This window comes from Pleurodeles waltl, chromosome 1_2 (genome assembly GCF_031143425.1).
Source record: "Pleurodeles waltl isolate 20211129_DDA chromosome 1_2, aPleWal1.hap1.20221129, whole genome shotgun sequence".
Classification (NCBI taxonomy): Eukaryota; Metazoa; Chordata; class Amphibia; order Caudata; family Salamandridae; genus Pleurodeles; species Pleurodeles waltl.
Window position 1 is genome coordinate 1,301,304,369 of NC_090437.1, and position 21,923 is coordinate 1,301,326,291.

Below are 21,923 nucleotides of genomic sequence, written 5' to 3' on the forward strand. Positions count from 1 at the left end.
AAAGTGGAATGCGAACCACGAATGGACCCCAAACCTATGTGACCTTGTAGAGAGTCGCTGGGACTATTAGAAAATAGTGAGGGTTAGAAAAATAGCCCACCCCAAGACCCTGAAAAGTGAGTGCAAAGTGCACTAAAGTTCCCCAAAGGACATAGAAGTCGTGATAGGGGAATTCTGCAGGAAAGACACAAACCAGCAATGCAACAACAATGGATTTCCAGTCGAGGATACCTGTGGAACAAGGGGACCAAGTCCAAAAGTCACAAGCAAGTCGGAGATGGGCAGATGCCCAGGAAATGCCAGCTGCGGGTGCAAAGAAGCTGCTACTGGACTGTAGAAGCTTAGGTTTCTGCAAAAACGATAAGGGCTAGAGACTTCCCCTTTGAAGGACGGATCCCTCACGCCGTGGAGAGTCGTGCAGAAGTGTTTTCCCGCCGAAAGACCGCCAACAAGCCTTGCTAGCTGCAAATCGTGCGTTAAGCGTTTTTGGATATAGCTGTGGCCCAGGAGGGACCAGGATGTTGCAAATTGTGTCAGGAGAGAGAGGGGACGTCGAGCAAGACAAGGAGCCCTCTCAGCAGCAGGTAGCACCCGGAGAAGTGCCAGAAACAGGCACTACGAGGATGCGTGAAACGGTGCTCACCCGAAGTTGCACAAAGGAGTCGCCGGAGACCAACTTAGAAAGTCGTGCAATGCAGGTTAGAGTGCCGTGGACCCAGGCTTGGCTGTGCACAAAGGATTTCCGCCGGAAGTGCACAGGTGCCGGAGTAGCTGCAAAAGTCGCGGTTCCCAGCAATGCAGTCTGGCGTGGGGAGGCAAGGACTTACCTCCACCAAACTTGGACTGAAGAGTCACTGGACTGTGGGAGTCACTTGGACAGAGTTGCTGGATTCGAGGGACCTCGCTCGTCGTGCTGAGAGGAGACCCAAGGGACCGGTAATGCAGCTTTTTGGTGCCTGTGGTTGCAGGGGGAAGATTCCGTCGACCCACGGGAGATTTCTTCGGAGCTTCTAGTGCAGAGACGAGGCAGACTACCCCCACAGCATGCACCACCAGGAAAACAGTCGAGAAGGCGGCAGGATCAGCGTTACAGAGTTGCAGTAGTCGTCTTAGCTACTATGTTGCAGTTTTGCAGGCTTCCAGCGCGGTCAGCAGTCGATTCCTTGGCAGTAGGTGAAGAGAGAGATGCAGAGGAACTCGGGTGAGCTCTTGCATTCGTTATCTAAAGTTTCCCCAGAGACAGAGACCCTAAATAGCCAGAAAAGAGGGTTTGGCTACCTAGGAGAGAGGATAGGCTAGCAACACCTGAAGGAGCCTATCAGAAGGAGTCTCTGATGTCACCTGGTGGCACTGGCCACTCAGAGCAGTCCAGTGTGCCAGCAGCACCTCTGTTTCCAAGATGGCAGAGGTCTGGAGCACACTGGAGGAGCTCTGGACACCTCCCAGGGCAGGTGCAGGTCAGGGGAGTGGTCACTCCTCTTTCCTTTGTCCAGTTTCGCGCCAGAGCAGGGCTAAGGGGTCCCTGAACCGGTGTAGACTGGCTTATGCAGAAATGGGCACCAAAAGTGCCCATGAAAGCATTTCCAGAGGCTGGGGGAGGCTACTCCTCCCCTGCCTTCACACCATTTTCCAAAGGGAGAGGGTGTAACACCCTCTCTCAGAGGAAGTTCTTTGTTCTGCCATCCTGGGCCAGGCCTGGCTGGACCCCAGGAGGGCAGATGCCTGTCTGAGGGGTTGGCAGCAGCTGCAGTGAAACCCCAGGAAAGGCAGTTTGGCAGTACCAGGGTCTGTGCAACAGACCACTGGGATCATGGGATTGTGCCAACCATGCCAGGATGGCATAGAGGGGGCAATTCCATGATCATAGACATGTTACATGGCCATATTCGGAGTTACCATTGTGAAGCTACATATAGGTAGTGACCTATATGTAGTGCACGCGTGTAATGGTGTCCCCGCACTCAAAAAGTCCGGGGAATTGGCCCTGAACAATGTGGGGGCACCTTGGCTAGTGCCAGGGTTCCCTCACACTAAGTAACTTTGCACCTAACCTTTACCAGGTAAAGGTTAGACATATAGGTGACTTATAAGTTACTTAAGTGCAGTGTAAAATGGCTGTGAAATAACGTGGACGTTATTTCACTCAGACTGCAGTGGCAGGCCTGTGTAAGAATTGTCAGAGCTCCCTATGGGTGGCAAAAGAAATGCTGCAGCCCATAGGGGTCTCCTGGAACCCCAATGCCCTGGGTACCTCAGTACCATATACTAGGGAATTATAAGGGTGTTCCAGTAAGCCAATGTAAATTGGTAAAATTGGTCACTAGCCTGTTAGTGACAATTTGGAAAGAAATGAGAGAGCATAACCACTGAGGTTCTGGTTAGCAGAGCCTCAGTGAGACAGTTAGGCATCACACAGGGAACACATACCTATAGGTCACAAACTTATGAGCACTGGGGTCCTGACTAGCAGGGTCCCAGTGACACATAACAAACATACTGAAAACATAGGGTTTTCACTATGAGCACTGGGCCCTGGCTAGCAGGATCCCAGTGAGACAGTAAAAACACCCTGACATACACTCATAAACAGGCCAAAAGTGGGGGTAACAAGGCTAGAAAGAGGCTACTTTCTCACAATCCCTCAACCCCATGTTCAGATCTGTCCATGCCCTGTCACATCTCTTAGGAGTCTTTCTTCAAGGTATAGGCACAGAAAACCCTTCCGTTGAGACTTTAATATAGTACAAAGTTATACAATTATTTAAATGTGTGAAAGGTAAATGTTAATGTTATGATGGAGTTTCTATCGCCGTGAACATTATAGAGGAAAACACGTATGTAGTTAGAATGGTTAGAAAACTACTCCATGCAAGGAGCACTGCATGCGACGGCACACTTCCGACACTAGATGGCAGTGTCACCCAAATAACGGAGCAGTATAGTCTCATTCCGCGGATTTTTATGTTTTTTTCCAGAGTGCTAAATGACAGCCAAACAACTTTCTTTGGTACGATCCACGAAATGTAAAGGTTTTTTTTAGCGCAGGACCAAATCATGCCTCAGATATGTGGTAAAAAAAGGAAAAATCATGTGGCATATTACACGATTAGGGACAAACTGTGACGCACATCCTCTGAAACTATTATCAGAATATTACGACGTTATAAAACGCATAAAATGACACAAATGTTTTAGAAAATACAAAGGATATTTAACAAAGAAAACTGCATGTGTTTAATAAATGCAAATCAAACGTTAGTCATCAAAAATTACAACTTGTTGCCATGGAAGCAGGGGAACACCATTTTATTACTGAAGCCCTCTGTAGCCATACACAGCGTTGCACTCGGCAAAACCCGAGTCCGTTTGTGCCACTTCTTGTAATAAAAGTTAGGCAACTATCTATGTGTTAAACCTTTTCTCTTGGAGCTGTGTGGTGACTGTCCTGTACCCGCTCTTTAGAGCCCCTGGAAGTACTCCTTTACTACAAGAAACGTTCCAGCAGAGCAGAATTGTACCTTAACTATTCATTAATTAAAAGAGTTTTCAATTTTTAGGTCTGGCGCGCAAGCACTCTGGCCTGTTGTAACCTATCTGTGGCCTTTTAACCACGCCCACCGCACGCCCATCACGGCCACTCGTTCATGAGCTTGTCTTTCAAAAATCCTTTGTTGTCATTGGTAAATGCTTTACCTTTGTCCCTCCTTGGGGCAGTTTTGTTACCGCCTTGGACACCGACCCTGTTAATTGGATAATTGCACGTTTCCTGATACGTTTGACTGCGAGCAAACTTCTTTTTCCTTTTGTGTGTCTCCTTCACCTTCACGGCGGCCGTGGCGCTTTGAATCGTCTCGTTTATATGAACTGTTTTACTTTTCATTTTCAATTTATGTGGCAAGAAAAGTCCAGTTAGGAATTTCCATTGCTAATAGCTCTAACTCGCCAAAACGTGAGACCCATTGCATTGCAAATGCTTGTTACTTATCTGGAGGCACAGTCCTCCCTGATATCGTCTTTTCCTTGATAGTGAAAACCAGGCTCCCACCTTGGTCGTCGGCTGTATCACCCCTAAATTCAGGGGTAAGTAGGTCATGTTTAGAGACTGGAGGGCACCAAGGCCGGACAGGCCAAACTGGGCATCAGGCGTTTCCCCTGGAGGATGGAAGGGAGGGGGGCCTGTTGTTTCTGGGACGCTGTTTTTGTGGCAGTGCAGCAGTTTTGAAAGCTCTGCTGCAGAGCTCCTTGTATATCCTTCAGTTTTCAGGAAACAATAAAGGTGTCAGTATAACTCTGGTGATTAATGCACCTGCTGGAGAGTGATGAGAGTTTTGTCAGTTGCCGGTTTGACTCATCTAAGGTAGCGCAGAGTGTTAACATGCCTGCTGCAAAGAGCATCTGCTATGCAGATCACAGAACAGTATTTTATGTGCAGTGCTCAATGGGATACTGCTTTTCTCACAGAGCTCCTTTTGTTACTTGCAGTTCATAATTCTCAATCATAATTTAGCACAGTGAGCTATGAAGTGCCATAAAAGAGCTGCATGTAAACTGCAGGGTACAGGTTAGAAAGTTATGTTGCTTTCCGAGTCTCTGATTATTCTAATGTTACTAAAAAGTGTTTGGGTAGAAATTAATTCTTATTAGCAAAGCGAACCCTAACCTCTGTGTTATCTTCTGAATCCTGAGGTTCTGCTTCTCCAGACCAAGCACTCTTGAAAAACATGGCTTACAGAACGGATGGCATTAATACAACACCTTGTGGTCCCCTTTATCTTATGTAACATTTTCTATACACTGATTTACACACGAATGGTTCATTGTCTCTGTATGTGTGCGTGATGTAAAGTGCTCGAAATCCCTACGCTGGTATGAGAGGCGCTATAAAACAAATGAAATACATGTGAGAGAGGAGCTATGGAGAGATTGGAGGCACTGTTAAAGGGTGATGGTGAGAGAATCATTGAAGAGCCCCAATAAAGATTGCTGTATGCTGGTGCCCTGCAAGGGCATCATTTCCTATGCTTAAAAAGCTAATACAACTGAATCTATGATGAAAAATGTGTTGCAGAATGAGCCATTTTTGCCCAGATTTTATTGGGGGGAGAACTCCCCAAGCCCTCCTTGTAGTGGTTAGAGTCGCTCGCTGCCCTCACTATGGGGGCTGGTTTGATGCAATTTGCCAGGACTGCTTTGGGTTCCCAGTTCCCTGGAGGGCACTGTCAGATATCAGCATGCACTCCATGGCCTATGACCTACACTTGGCAGGTGACTGGTGGACACCACTTTCAGGCAGCCACAAACCTGAAAAATTCCTTGGATTTGCGCCTTGTTCAACAGCACTACTTCCTAGTCCGGCTTCCTCTTCCAAGTCCTTACTGGGGGAGATATCAGACATGCTTTCTGTATCTAAGAAAAACAAAACTATCTGCAAGGATGGCCGACTTCCTCTTCCTGTGCTCATTGCATATAGAGGAAGCTGTCACCTTCTCCATATTTTTTCATTTTTGCCTCAGTGGTATCTCAATCGGACCATGTTATGCTGGGACCTGCTGGAGGGAAGAAGTTAAGAAAAGAATGTTAATTTTTTCTAAAAATTTTCCCATTTTTTGGATGTGCTTTACTCTAGTGGGTGTATACTCGCACTCCCCCCCACGTAGGTCCTGCGGAGAGGACTGCTGGGCGGGTATAGGTCAGTCCGATCTGACCTGCTTTGGCTGAGTGTAAGAGTAAGGAGCTCAGCTTCTTTTGTCCTACGGGTAACGCTCACTAGAGTTGGTGGGCATCAACATCTGATTGCTGGGCAACACTTCCAATGGGAAGCAGAAAGCAACCAGATCTATTTAAGGCACCGGATAGCGTGCTTCTTCTAAAGTACCTTTCATGTTGACAGTTGTGTTGTTTGCAATTTGGAAGACAGCTGCGGCGGCAGGATCTGTCAATGTCACAAGAAGACATCTTTGGATGCACTCCTGGCAAATTGACGCAGCCCAGAAGACCTGTTTATGAATCTTCTATTGCTGGTGTCCAAGCTGCTTGTGAGCCAGTTGGAGGAGTTGGTCAAAAAAGTTGTCAGAGGATTGTAAAGTACTAACGCCGGTTAGATCAACAGCCAGAGGAAGAGGTTTTGGCGACAGGAGAGCTTATGGTCCTTATGCATCTTCCAAATCAACTCAGCCCTTTAGGCGGAGGGGTTGGGGCCGAGGGTGCATTGAGGTGATAAGTCACGGCGCCAGCCTTCCTCCAGAACCGACGCTACACAACCTCCAGAGGCAAATCCAGCATGGTCCAGTTCTCTCACAGGGGGAAGGTCACCTGGAATTTTTTTCAAATGTTTGGTAGTGAGAGATTTGGACAATTGGGCAATGGATGTGGTTAAAGAGGGTTGTTAAGTAAACATTTTGAACAAGACCCTGGATATTTTTTATCGAACCCCTCTTCCAAGGGATCCAGTTCGTTGAGCCCCAGTCTCAGAGGGCATCCAAGAGTTCCTCATCAAAGATGCAATTATTCCTGTCCCAGAATGCAAAACAGGGTTGGACTGTTACTTAGTCGTTGTGTTAATACAGAAGGCTTCAGGAAGCTACAGACCTGTACTTCATACCTTAGTACAGGTTAAAAATGCTGATGTTAGAATCAATCATTCCACTGCTGAGGAAGGACAATTTCCGTACCTCAGTAGATGCAAGAGGAGCGTACCTACATATACCAATGTACAAAGGCTTCCAGACGTTTCTGCATGCTGTGTTCAAGTCAAACAATTTCAGATCCAAGTGCTTACATTTGGCCTGGTCTCAGCACCAAGAATTCCCACAAAGATGCTGGCGGACGTAATGGGTAAAATTTGTTAGAATGGCCTCAGAATTTTTCTCTACTTGGACGCATGGCTTCTTTCATCTTGTTCTTTCTCTAAGCGATTAGAAGATTAAAGGATGATTTCTACAACTCTGTCCAGATTCAGCTTTGTTCTGCACATGAAGAAATGTTCTGACATCCGTTCAAAGACTATGCAGTTTATTATGGTCAGATTCAACACTGCAGAAGAGATGATCTGTCTTTCTCCCAGATCATAGGAGAATCAAGGGTCAATCTCATCTGAGGCTCCTGCTGTCAAAGCTAGAAGTATCAGCCAAGGATTGATTGGTGGTTCAAGGGAGTTTGGCGTCAATCATATTGATTATTCTATGGGCTCAAATCTACTTATATTATCCAGTCCATCATCCATTAAAATATTGGGTTCGTAATTGTCCGGATTGTACTCAGCTACTCAAGGATCTTCGAAGGTGGTAAGTATCAGAAAAAATGACCATGGGATCTCCTTTTCTTCATCCCTCTCCAAGGGTGATTTTGACAGATGCCAGTGATAAAGGATGGGGAACAGTCCTGGAAGACAGACGGGTGCAGGACAGAGGGGGTCTACATTTCCTTTAAAGACCTTGCAACTGGAAACAACTAAAGGATGTTCACTTAGTCCTGTTGTCCTTCACTCCAATCCCTCTCAGTCAGTCTGTCATGGCTCGTACAACCAATCTAGTGTAATGTATTTCATAAAACTCGCAGCTACCCAATATGGTTTCCCGGCGCTACACCACAGAAAAGGTGAGAGTCAGACTCCTGGGTTAAAATAACCATGTCTTCAGATACTTGCAAAAGGCGAGCAGTGTGGGGCAGTTCCATATGGTGACAGGCAGAAAGTTCCAGAGCTTAGGGCCCAGAACTGAGAATGAACTATGTCCTATCCGAACCTGGCCAAATCTCAGAACTGTGCACGGATCCAGGTGCTGAGATTCGAGGGGGCAGACGAGTAAGTCAATATCAGTTCCTGTACATGATGAGGGCCAGCCCCAAATCTAGCGTTATACACATAGCACAGTGCCTTAAAGTGGATAATCTTCAAAATCGTCAGCCAGTGAAGCTCTTGCAGGAGAGGGGTGACCGATACAAATTTTTGAAGGCGAAACAAAAGACACTCCGCCGCGTTCTGAACCGTCTGCAAGTGGTGAATAGAAGATTGGTCTGAACCAAGATAGAGGATATTACCATAGTCCAGTCTAGACAGGATTAGAGCTTGAATTAAAGTCTTTTTGGCAGATGGAGAAAGAAACCAAATGATCTTCTTAAGCCATCTGAGCATAGAAAAACAAGTAGTATTCACCTTTATGATCTGAGGTTTCAATGACAGATTTACATCCGGTAAAAACCCAGTTTCTTAACTTTGGAAGACGGAGTAGGAGGGTGTCCCAACACAGTCGGCCAGTGCCGGTGTCCCCAAAGATGGGGATTCGTACCCAAGATCGTCACCTCCCTCTTGTCTCTATTCAACGTGAGTGAGTTGTTATTCATCCAGGTAGCACTTGACCTCAGGCCAAGGTTAAGATTGGACAGGCCCTGCTCCTGAGCCGATACAACAAGAACACAATCTAGGTATTGTCTGCATAGGTAAAAAGGGTCGGACCACAACTCTTTGCCACATCAGCCAGCGGGTGAACATAGATGTTAAAAAGAAAGGGACTGAGCACAGAACCCTGTGGAACCTCTGACGTAAGAAGCCGCCTATCAGACAGAGCATTGGCTGAGCATACCTGAAAGCACTGATTGTGAAGAAATGAAGTTAACCAAGACAGTGCAAAGCCCGCAAGACCCAAAGCTGACAGGAGAGGAAGCACCATGACATGTTTCCAGAATGCTGGGACAAAACCCTCATGAAGAGAGGAGTTGAGAAGGTTCACAACAACTTGCAGTGTTAATATTAATCACGCCAAACTTATCAGGTGGTAGAGAGTCTAATGGTGGGCCAGAGTTAACCGTCTGTTAGATGCCCAGAACAGAGGTGGCGTCAAGCAGAGTCCAAGTCTCCAGTTTCCTCTGCAAAGAGTTGGACAAGGGAAAAGTCCTAGTCGATGGACTACGGGTGGATATAGCATCAATGCCTGGTTTTCGGGGTAGACGCCATAGAGCCAGCCTTACAGTCATTGATCAGCTGCGACTGAATATCAGCAACCTTTTTTTAAAAGAAGAAAGCTAATTCCTCACACTGGACTTGTGAGAGTGGGGGTGCAGGAGAAGTTTGACTGGGATCTGAGAGCTCTTTTACTACATTAAAAAGAGTCTTTTGGCAATTATGAGCCTTGCTCATTTTCTCGGCGTAAAATAACTCATGCGCCATCCTACAAAGCCCATGATAGTGGGAAATCGCTTTCCTATATAGGGCTTTTGAGTCTACGTCGTAAGATTTCCTCCACCTTCTCTCTAAAGCTTTACAGCATTTTTCTCCAAGCACAATGTATCATTAAACCAGGTGGCCAGGTCCAATTTAGGCCATTTGCTGGTCATAGTACTATCAAGTGGACAGGAGCTATTTAAATCACCAGGGAGAGATAGGGTCATCCCCCCTAGGACTGCTGACTCACAATATCTGCATATGGGCAGAGAATCATCTCTTTAGTCTCATGTAGTCTATCTTCTTGGGAGTGAGAATTTGCTTTCAGACGATCTCAGTCAATAATTTCCCTTCGTTGACTTCAATGGTGCTTGATACCAGGGTCTTTAAGCAGATAGTTTTGAGGTTGGGGACCCAGTAGCAAGATCTGTTTGCTTCCAGGGAGAATGCCCAGCTTCCTAGCTTTTGCTGTCTGAAACCATCTTCAAAAGCATGGGCAGTGGACGCCTTTCTCCCAATTCCCATCTTTTTGTCAAATCTTGTGGAAATTCTCTTAGTAGTTTCTTGATGGCCAAGACGGAATTGGTTTCTGCTCTTCTTCTAGTTTTCAGTAGCTCCTCTTTGGGTCCTCCCTCTGGATCCATCCCATCTATTGTCCCCATTCCTCAACAGGTGAACCCTAGCTCACCTCCAGCTGGGGGTCTGGAGGTTGAAAGGTTAAATGTGTAGGCTCTCAGTTAAGCAGTTGAAATGACCATCTATGCTGAAACTTTATGCTTGCTAATGGATGTCTTTTTCTGTCTTGTGATCTGTGAGAAAACTAGTTTCTTTTTTATGTGATCCTTTAAAGAGCCATGTGATCCTTTAAAGAGACAAGCTTTTTTAAGAGAAGGGATTCAACTGGGACTGGCAGTCTCTACACCTATCAGCAAGTTGGTGGCCATCTGATCGTTTAGGGGGGACCAAGAGTCAGGATTTTGACTTCTTAGCTGCTAGACCTTTAAGAAGTATTTTTTCCAGTGGCTCATTAACCTGTTCATTAATGGGATATGGCATTAGTGCTTAAAGTCCTTCTTAATCCACACTGTGAAACTAGAAAAGATAGATTTAAAATGTCTTTCTTCTAAGGTGAAATTTTCAGTGGCAATTTGTTCTGGAAGGAGAATTGGGGAATAGGGAGCTGACTTCATGCTGATCCTTGTTTATGTTTTCTGTTAGATAAGATTGTTTTGAGACCAAGGCCCTCATTATGAACATGGCGGTCTGGGCCGCCATGCCGGCGGTGGTAATTCCAGACCGCCATATAATATACGTTGCAGAACGGCCACTTTTGTAACTTCGCCACCGCCAGGTGTCCGCCACCAGGCAGCCTGGCGGTGGTGGAGTTACATATCTGACCGTTCAGCACCGCAAGCAGCGGTGCCTGCCGGATAATATGTCAGGTTCCACCAGCCTTTCCCTGACAGTTTACCCCGCCAGGGAAAGGCTGGTGGAATGGGTGTCTCGGGGCCTCCATGCACAGCCCCGTCACGCATTTCACTGCCTGATTTACGGGCAGTGAAATGCGCGACGGGTGCTGCTGCACCCTCCGCACTGCTACATTGCACCGGCTCCATTTGGAGCCGGCGTCAATGTTCAGGCCCTGCATTCAGCTGAATGTTCTTTCTGTGGCTGGCGGAGGTTCTGTGTGCTGGTGGTCTTTTGTTGACCGTCAGCACCGAACTCGGTGGGTTTTCCTGCCGAGTTCATAATGAGGGCCGAAATCCTGCTTTTGTACCAAGGTCCCATTGGATTTTCATGTTTCACAGAACTCGGGGCTTCAAGTCTATTTCCCATGCCTGTCTCTTCTAGAAGAGTAAAAACTCAATACACTGGACGTACATAGAGCTTTAAGAAACTTTGTTACAAGGATAGCTGCATTTAGGAAGTTTGAAGCTCTGTTTGTAACGTTTGGTATGGCTGGACCAGGTTTGCAGACATCTTTGGAGACACTGCGAAGATGGTTGAAACCGGCAAACATTTTGGCTTACGAGAAAGAAAATAAGGTCCTGTCGGGTTCAGTGCAAGGCAGATCAACTAGGGGTACGTATGTCTCCCGGACCATGCTTAAAGGTGCCTATATGAAGAATGTGTATGGGAGCCACCTAGTTATCACCATACACCTTCATGAATTACTTCCATCTCCAAGTGGGAGTTGGGGTTTCTGCAGTGCCTGGGGAGAAGGTGTTGGGTGATGCATTATTTATGTTCCTGTTTTTCTATTCTGGCATTAAAATTATCACTGCAACATACTTTACTTTTGATTGTTCCATTTCCTGGTTGCTGGTACTGCTTGGGTATTGTCTCACTCAGTAAGGACTGACAGGAGGAAGACGAATGATGAGTTAATGACACGGTTACTTATCAGTACTCTTTGTTGCTCAGAGTATAGGACTTACTTGTTCATCACAGTCCTACATTGCCCTTCTGCCCATTTAAGTGTTTGGGAGCAATCAGAAAATGGTTTGAATAATGTGTTTTATGTTTTTCCGGCTTGTCACTAACAGGAAGTAGAAGGTGGCTCTATATGTTGTGAGCACTGGAAGAGGAAGTTGGCCATCCCTGTGGCTTATTGTTTTTAGCTTGGGTGGGGAATTCATTTCTGTGGCTGGAAATGTTATTTCACCCAGTAAGTCTGCAACAAGGAAGCTCTGTACTCATAGTAATGAAGATTTCTGGTAAGTAAGCAGATCATTCATACACAGCAATGCAATGCAATTTCGAGATCCCGGTGATACTCTGGGAATGGGGGACCTTGGTAATCTTTGGGATTAGTTTTCCGTAGATGCACAAACATCCCCAGCAGATTGAAATACTGGGGATTACCTTCCCTCGCCCCCCCAGATCAGGTGTATTTACATAGTATTCTAAAGGACACCTAGGTGCGCAAACACCTATGTGCATGTGTCCAAAACTGCATATCTTTTGCTTTGTTAGGAGTGGAATTTTTTGCTTTCGAACAGTAGCTCACTGTAAAGTAACTAAAGGCCGTATTTATGGGCAATTCACGCAGTGCGGCATCACCTTGCTACATGACATGGACAGACCAAGAATGCGTGTATCTAAAAGAATAGGGTGCATTCCTGTCTTCCTCCATTCGCTGGCTCCATTTTGGCAGCCTAGTGCCAACGCAGGCACACCCGGACCATGGTGCAAGGATGCCTCCATTGTAAGGAGGATTGTGTTTGTGCAGGATGGAGCACTTTCCTGCTGAAAAACAATCCCCGAGGCATATTCCTCTAAAGATATTTCTCCTTGTTACACCTCCCCTGGGAAACATACCATTTTGGTGCATTCCAAGGTTTACCATTTCTGGTAAACCTGGGAATGCGTCAAAATCAATGGGAGTTGCGTGAGATTTCCCATGCAGCGCCCATGGAACGCCCTCCTGCGGCAGAGTAGCTCCACACAGTGATTTGTTCTGCCTTGCCTTAATCCACATTTATGAAGCCACGCAAGGCCATCTTAAAGTGTCCTTACGTGATTTCATAAATCTGTCTTAACAGTTTGTATCATGCATACATAATATTGTGTGGTGCAAGCGTGACGCAACTGGGACCATAAATATGTCCCTAACTTTGATGGGAGCGTTTCGTGTTCCATCTGTTATGGTGGTGTCGATGGGCATTGTATGGAACATGCAGTAAACCCGCCCTGCAAATGCCCATTACATAATATAAGGAAGCAGGAGAAAACAGAGAATAACACAGTATAAGGGGTGTATAACAGCATAATGTATTGAGATGTAGCATATCATATTGGTTGGCATGGCATAATATAATGTAGTGTTTGCAACACCCTAGCATTACAGAGCCTAATACAGTATAATGTACTACGATGCTGCATGAATAGAGCAGCACATCACAGTGTTGTGTGCTGTACCATAACATAGCATATTGTTGAATAATGTCACTTTCTGCAACATTAAATAACACAGTATGGTTTGGCATAGCACACCATAACATAAAAAAGCAAACATATGGCCACACCACCAGTGACATACCTCTTGAAAAGAAAAGTCCTTATCCTAGGCTGGTTGATCCATAGTGATTTTTCTTTGTCCTCTCTTGAACAGTGAGTCACTGCCGGATGTCCTGGAGATCCCGAATACTACGCACCTGGACCATTACATCTACCGCTACCGCCGGATCAATCTGAACCAGATCGTGGAGGCCGCGTGGAAGCTGAAGAATGAAGATTCCGACCTGCAGGCGGTGCTGGACATGGCCGACGACTGGGTCTTGCGGTTGAAGGCTCTGGCCGAGGAGGTAAAGGGATCTCTTGTCTCTGCAGGACCACTCTCCTTAAACTATGAGTTTCAGATAGTATAAGTAGATGACTTCTGACCTGATTTTGAGTTTGTCAGAGGGGGTTTCTCCATCCCAAACATGATCCCATTATATCCCATGGGAATCATAATATGGCGGACGGGATATCTGTCATGTTTGGGATGTAGTAATCGGTCCGTCAAACCCTAAATCAGGCACTTACACTCTCTCAGGCTGTTTAGATACGATACACCCTTTGCACTTTGAATTTGATGTCATACCAGCAGAGACCATCAGAGAACGACATCGCGGGACCACTAGTTCTTGTACAGACCGGGCACCGGTCACCGGTCTGTACAAGGAGATATCTTTCTAGCAGAGACAAATATAGTGGACATAGAATGAGGTGTGTATATCCTCCAGGCACTACACGCAGAGGCCCATGGAGAGCGGCATAGCAGGGCAAAAGTATAACCCATCACTCCGCAGTCCGTACAAATAAATGTCTTTTCAGCACAGGCCACTAGAGAGTGACATAGTATGAGACAAGGATATTCTATCACCCTCCAGTATATACAAGGAGATTTGTTTCTAGCAGATGTCCCTAGGGAGCAACATCCAGTAAGACAGGTGTGACCTAGCACCTTCCAGACTATACAAGGTAAGTACTTGCCAGCAGTGGCCCATAGGAGGTGACATTGAGTGAGACGAGTACAAGCGAGCGCCCTCCAGCACACACAAGGAGATCTCTCATCAGCAGAGGCCCATAGGAGGTGACATAGGGTGAGACGAGTGCAAGCGAGCGCCCTCCAGCACACACAAGGAGATCTCTCTTCAGCAGAGGCCCATAGGAGGTGACATAGGGTGAGACGAGTGCAAGCGAGCGCCCTCCAGCACACACAAGGAGATCTCTCTTCAGCAGAGGCCCATAGGAGGTGACATAGGGTGAGACGAGTGCAAGCGAGCGCCCTCCAGCACACACAAGGAGATCTCTCATCAGCAGAGGCCCATAGGAGGTGACATAGGGTGAGACGAGTGCAAGCGAGCGCCCTCCAGCACACACAAGGAGATCTCTCATCAGCAGAGGCCCATAGGAGGTGACATAGGGTGAGACGAGTACAAGCGAGCGCCCTCCAGCACACACAAGGAGATCTCTCATCAGCAGAGGCCCATTGGAGGTGACATAGGGTGAGACGAGTACAAGTGAGCGCCCTCCAGCACACACAAGGAGATCTCTCATCAGCAGAGGCCCATTGGAGGTGACATAGGGTGAGACGAGTACAAGCGAGCGCCCTCCAGCACACCCAACGTGATCCCTCTTCAGCAGAGGCCCATAGGAGGTGACATTGAGTGAGATGAGTATGCCCTAGCACCCTCCAGCACACGCAAGGAGATCTCTCTTCAGCAGAGGCCCACGGGAGGTGACATCGAGTGAGATGAGTATGACCTAGCACCCTCTCCCCCATGCATAGTGATGTCTTCCCTAGCAGCTGCCTAGTCATAGACGGCGGTCTGACCTCCTGCCGTTAGTTTTGGTGAAGGGAAGCCCAGTCAGCCAAAACAAAGTAGGAAAATTAAAGAAACTTTTTCTACTTTTCTTTGACTGATTGTGCCCATCTCTGTGTCCGCAACTATTTCATACTGTTACTGCCCATCCTCTGTGCTCACAGCTAGCACATACTGTTCTTGCCCATCCTCTTTTCACACAAATAGCTCATACTGGTATTTCCCATCCTCTATGCCCCCAATTAGCTCATACTGTTACTGCCCATCCTCTGTACCCACAACTAGCTTGGGCAAATACTGCCCATCCTCTGTGCCTGCAACTAGCTTATGCTGTTCTTGCCCAACCCCTATCCCCACAACTAGCTCATACTACTACTGCCCATCCTCTGTGCCCACAACTAGCACAGGCTGCTACTCCCCATCCTCTGTGCCCACAACTAGCTCATACTGTTACTGTCCATCCTCTGTGCCCACAACTAGCACAGGCTGCTACTCCCCATCCTCTGTGCCCACAACTAGCTTATACTGTTAATGCCCATCCTCTGTGCCTACAACTACCTTATATTGTTACTACCCATCCTCTGTGCCCCCAACTAGCTTATACTGTTACTGCCCATCCACTGGGCCTACACCTCGCTCATATTGTCACTGCCCATCCTCAGTGCCTGAAACCACCTCCCACTGCTACTGCCCATCCTCTGTGCCCACAACTAGTTTGCTCTGTCACAGCCCTTCCTCTGTGCCCACAACTGGCTCATACTGTTACTGCCCATCCTCTGTGCCTAAAACTAGCTTGTACTGTTACTGCCCATCCTCACTGCCCACAACTTGCTCAGGCAAATACTGCCCATCTTCTGTGCCTGAAACTAGCTAATACTGTTACTGCCTATCCACTGTGCCCACAAGTAGCTTATACTGTTACTGCCCATCCTCTGTACCCACAACTACTTCATATTGATACTACCCGTCCTCTGTGCCTACAACTAGCTCATACTGTTACTGTCCATCCTCTGTGCCCACAACTAGTTCATACTTTTACTGCCCATCCTCTGTGCCTACAACTGTCTTATACTGTTACTGCCCATCCACTATGCCCACAACTAACTCATACTGCTACTGCCCATCCTCTGTGCCCACAACTAGTCCGCACTGTTACTGCCCATCCTCTGTGCCCACAACTCAACTAGCTCATACTGTCACAGCCCATCCTCTGTGTCCACAATTAGCTCATACTTTTCCTCTGTGCCCATAAACAGCTCACACTGTGACTGCCTGTTCTCTGTGCCCACAACTAGCTCGGGCAATTACTGTCTATCTTCTGTGCCTGCAACTAGCTCATACTGTTCTTGCCCTCCCTCTGTGTCCCCAACTAGCTCATACTGTTACTGCCCATCCTCTGTGCCTACAACTAACTCATGCTGTTCTTGCCCATCCTCAGTGCCCACAACTAGCTCGTAGTATTACTGCCCATCCTCTGTGCCCACAACTAGCTCATACTCTCAAATCCCACCTTCTGTGCCCACAACTAGCTCGTACTGTTACTGCCCATCCTATGTGCCCAAAACTAGCCCAGGCAATTACTGCTTATCTTCTGTGCCTGCAACTAGCTCACACTGTTCTTACCCACCCTCTGCCCACAACTAGCTCATACTGTTACTGCCCATCCTCTGTGCCTAAAACTAGCTCGTAGTATTACTGCCCATCCTCTGTGCCCATAACTAGCTCATACTTTTACTGCCCATCCTCTGTGCCCACAACGACTCCGGCAAAAACTACATATCTTCTGTGCCTGAAACTAGCTCATACTGTTCTTGCCCACCCTCTGTGCCCACAACTAGCTCATACCGTTACTGCCCATCCACTGTGCCTAAAACTAGCTCATACTGTTCTTGCCCATCCTCTGTGCCCACAACTAGCTCGTAATATTACTGCCTGTCCTCTGTGCCCACAACTAGCTCATACTGTTACTGCCCATCCTCTGTGTCCACGACTAGCTGTTATTGTCACAGCCCATCCTCTGTACCCACAACAAGCTCATGCTGTTACTGCCCATCCTCTGTGCCCACATTAGCTCATACTGTTACTGCCCATCCTCATCTGCTCTGTGCCCACAACTAGCTCACACTACTGTTACTGCCCATCGTTACTGCCCACAACTAGCTCACAGCATTACTGCACATCCTCACTACCCACCCTCTGTGCTGACAACTCGCTCATACTGTTACTGCCCATCCTCATCTGCTCTGTGACCACAACTAGCTCCAAGTGTTACCACCCAGCCTCTGTGCCCTCAGGATTTTACAGCCTTTGGATGAGGTCACATGTGAGTGGAATGCAGCGGGTTCCCTTAGTATCTGATGAGCACATAAATATTTGACATAATGCAGGAGGAATCCGAGTCCAGGCCCAAAACCTCAACTATGCCTGAAAAGTACTGGGGCTGGGGGGTGTTGTCCTTCTGAGCAGAGGGGACCTGGAGCCACAGCTCTTGATGGCTTTTCCATCCTCCCACAACACAGCAAGAGTGCGGTGTGCAGCCAGGAATGGAGCAATCTGGGGGTTCATTTCCAACGTCTTCCCCCTGGTGTGGCTTCTCCTTTTTGATGATGCCTTTCATGTGAGACGTGTTTTGTGAGCTGCACGCTGGTTCCTGGCCCTAATGTTTTGGTCTCCCCTCTCTGCAGCCACAGAACAGCCTGCCAGACATAGTGATCTGGATGTTGCAAGGGGACAAGCGTGTGGCTTACTACCGGCTGCCAGCCCATGAGCTCCTCTTCTCCAGGAACGGTGCCAGCTGCTGCGGCAAGAAGTGCGGGAAGCTTCAAACGATATTCCTAAAAGTAGGTCTTTGGGGCTTTTCAACCTAAACATACTTATGGAGAGCAGATCAGGCACGTGGGAAACTGGTAGCAAACAGGATCCAGGCAAGGGAGATTGTGAAATATGAGCACATGGAGCGGTTTATGGGCCTCAAGCAGTGGTGTTTTTCTGTTTAATAACTATGCATTAGAAAGACATTTATATTACTTTTCTTTCTTGAAAGGGTTGTTCCTAAGCTCTGTGCATATCTGTAGGGTTTGCTGCATGCTGGGAAGAATAGCTTTGATTGACGCCTCAACCTCAAAAATGTAAACTTGTGTCTAGAGACTTGTATATTTACAATTATTAGTGCTTGCCATGTCTTTTCTGTGCCGCACTGGTAGAATGAAGGGTCAAGCTTTTACTCATTTTCTGTTGTCCAACCGCTTCAAGCCTCAAGATCCTGGCTGGACACCCCTAAACCGATGCTCTGTTAACGAAGACCGGTCCTGGGAGGTGTGCCCAGATTGTTATATGTTCCTTTGTGGCTTATTACTTCAGGTGCCTGTTGGCATTGTTATGTAGCACACCTTTCTGTAACACACATTATTGTCAGCACAGACAGCCTGACTTCCCAAAGAGGTCTCCTTCTCTTTAACAAGCATTAGCATAGCTAATACGTCTCACCTATCCAAGAGCTATTGGCTTTGCCAATATGTTGTAGGCATGTTGTTCATCAGTTCAGCAAGGCTAAATGTTATGGCATGGAGAGTGCCATGGAGTGCCGTGAAGTGGAGAAAAGTGGAGTGTTATGGCGTGGAGTGACGTAGAGTAGAGTGGAGTGTTATGGAGTGGCGTGGAGTGCCATAAAGTGGAGTAGAGTGGAGTGTTATGGCATGGCGTGGAGTGACGTAGAGTGGAGTAGAGTGGAGTGTTATGGTGTGGCGTGGAGTGTTGTAGAGTGGAGTGTTATGGAGTGGAGTGGAGTGCCGTAAACTGGAGTAGAGTGGAGTGTTACGGAGTGGCGTGGAGTGCCGTCAAGTGGAGCAGAGTGGATTGTTATGGAGTGGCATAGAGTGGCATGGAGTGGTGTAGAGTGACATGGGCAGCCATGGAGCGGCATAGAATTCAATGGCATGGAGTGGCACAGTGTTGTGGAGCGCTGTGGATGTGATAGAGTGCCATAGAGCGTAAGAGTGTTATTGAGTTGAGTGGCATAGAGTGTTGCACAGTGAAATGGTGTAGAGCAAGTGGAGTGGCATAGAGGGTGATGCATTGAGTAGAGAAGAGTGTTGTAAGGTAGAGTGGCGTAGAGCAGAGTAGATTGTCATACAGTTGAGCGGCATAGAGTGGAATGGTGTAGTAAAGTGGAATGTCGTAGTGGAGTAGAGTATTGTAGAGTGTCGGGGAGTGGCATAGAGTGGAGTATGGTGGTGCTGAGTGGAGGAGTGGAGTAGTGTGTCATAGAATAGAATACAGTAAAGTGGCATGGAGTGGTGCACAGAGACTTGTGAAGAACGTTGTAGAGTGGAGTACTGTCATAGAGTGGCATAGAGTGGAGTAGCATAGAATGGAGTAAAGTTTGATAGAATAGAGCACCATAGAGTGGAGTATCATGGAGGGTAGTGTTGTAGAGTGGACCGTCATAGAGTGGAGTACAGTGGTATACAGTAAAGTGGCATAAAGTACAGAGTAGATTTGCATAGATTGCAGTGGCGCAGAGTGCAGAGGCGTAGAGTACATCGTTTCAGAGTGGAGTGAACTAGTATAGATTGGAGTAGTGCAGGGTTTAGTGGAATGGTTTTGGGTAATTTGCAGAGGTGTAGAGAAGAGTGGCATAGAGTTGAGTGATGCAGAGTAGAGTGGCGTAGAGTTGAGTGATGCAGGGTGGAGTAGAGTGCAGTGGTATAGAGTGCAGGGTGATTCAGAGTAGAGCCGTGGAAAGTTCAGTGGCGGAGAGTGCAGTCTTGTAGAATAGAGTATCGTAGAGTGCATTGGTGTGGTGTAGACTGTTTTGACATAGAGTGCAATGGTGTAGAGTAGAGTGGTGTAGAGAGTAATGCAGTAGAGTACACTGGTGCACGGTAGAAAAGAGTGGCCTGGCGAGCAGTGGTGTAGAGTGTTGTAAAGTAGAGTATAACACATAATGCCACCACTTTCTGGGTGACAGACAGTGACTGGAAGTGGTAGACCAACTGTTGAAGCATCTCCCAGAAGCACACAGAAAAAGGACGAAGAAGATTGAGCAGGAGGGGCAAATAATCTCTCATGCCAGTATCAGGCGTGCCCTGGATACAGGAGGGGCAAATAATCTCTCATGCCAGTATCAGGCGTGCCCTGGATACAGGAGGGGCAAATAATCTCCCATGACAGTATAAGGTGTGCCCTGAATGCAGGAAAGGCAAGTAATCTCCCATGCCAGTATCGGGTGTGCCCTGGGTGCACGAGGGGCAAATAATCTCCCATGCCAGTATCAGGTGCTTCCTGGATGTAGAAGGGGCAAATACTCTCCAATGCCAGCCTCAGGTGTGCCGTCAGTGCAGGAGAGGCAAATAGTCTCTCATGCCAGTATCAGATGGGCCCTGGATGCATGAGGGGCAAATAGTCTCTCATGCCAGTATCAGGTCTTCCCTGGATGCATGAGGGGCAAGTACCCTCCCATGCCAGTATCAGGTATGCCATCGGTGCAGGAGAGGCAAATAGTCTCTGATGCCAGTACCAAGTGTGCCCTGGATGCATGAGGGGAAAGCAACCTCTCATGCCAGTATCCGGTATGCACTGGGTGAAGGAGGGGGCAAATAATCTCCCATGCCAGTATCAGATGCGCCCTTGGTGCAGGAGGGCAGATAATCGCTCATGCCAGTATCAGGTGTGCCCTGGATGCAGGAGGTGCAAATAATGTTCCATGTCAGTATCAGCTGTGCCCTTGGTGCAGGAGGGGCAAATGATCTCTCATGCCAGTATGGGCTGTGCCCTGGATGCTGGAGGGGCAAATAATCTCCCATGCCAGTATCTGGTGTGCCCTAGGTGCAGAAGGGGCAAATAATCTCTTGTGCCAGTATCAGGTGCCCTGAATTCAGGAGGGGCAAATAATATCTCATGACAGTATCAAGTGTGCCCTGGATGCATGAGGGGCAAATAGTCTCTCATGCCAGTAACAGGTGTGCCCTGGATGCATGAGGGGCAAGTAACCTCCCATTCCAGTATCAGGTGTACCTTGGGTGCAGGAGGGGGCACATCATCTCCCATGCCACTATCAGATGTACCCTAGGTGCAGGGGGGGCAAATAATCTCTCATGCCAGTATCAGGTGTGCCCTGGATGTAGAAGGGGCAAATAATCTTCCATGCCAGTATCAGCTGTGCCCTTGGTGCAGGAGGGGCAAATAATCTGTCATACCAGTATGGGCTGTGCCCTGGATGCAGGCGGGGCAAATAATCTCCATGCCAGTATCTGGTGTGCCCTAGGAGCAGAAGGGGAAAATAATCTCTGGTGCCAGTATCAGGTGCCCTGTATGCAGGAGGGGCAAATATTCTCCCATGCCAGTATCAGGTGTGCCCTAGGTGCAGGATTGGCAAATAATATTCCATGCCAGTATCAGGCATACTCTAAATACAGGAGGGGCAAATAATCTCTCATGCCCGTATCAGGTGTGCCCTGGATGCACGAGGGGCAAGTAACCTCCGATGCCAGTATCAGTTGTGCCCTGGGTGCAGGAGGGGCAAATATTCTCCCATGCCAGTATCAGGTGTGCTCTGGGTGCAGGAGGGGCAAATAATCTCTTTTGCCAGTATCAGATGTGGCCTGAATGCAGGAGGGGCAAATAATCTCACATGCCAGTATCAGCTGTGCCCTGGGTGCAGGAGGGGCAACTAATCTCTCATGCCAGGATGAGATGTGCCCTGAATGCAGGAGGGGCAAATAATCTCCCATGCCAGTATCAGGTGTGCCCTGGATGCATGAGGGGAAAATAATCTCTTATGCTAGTATCAAGCGCCCTGTATGCAGGAGGGGCAAATAAACTCCCATGACAGTATCAGAACTGCCCTGAGTGCAGGAGGGGCAAATAATCTCCTATGCCAGTATAAAGTGTGCCCTGGATGCATGAGAGGCAAGTAACTTCCCATGCCAGTATCAGGTGTGCCCTGGATTCAT

The 21,923-nt window shown here is 47.7% G+C and overlaps 1 protein-coding gene across 10 annotated transcripts in view; it reads left to right on the forward strand.

Moving 5' to 3' along the window:
* DYSF (dysferlin) overlaps positions 1–21,923 on the forward strand; it is a 794,684-nt gene that overhangs the window by 436,123 nt on the left and 336,638 nt on the right. For all 10 annotated transcript variants that reach the window (XM_069205583.1, XM_069205587.1, XM_069205579.1 and 7 more), the window contains 2 exons: positions 13,272–13,464; positions 17,655–17,810. In XM_069205583.1, the coding sequence (XP_069061684.1) occupies positions 13,272–13,464; positions 17,655–17,810 (349 nt within the window). The remainder of the gene's footprint in view (positions 1–13,271; positions 13,465–17,654; positions 17,811–21,923) is intronic.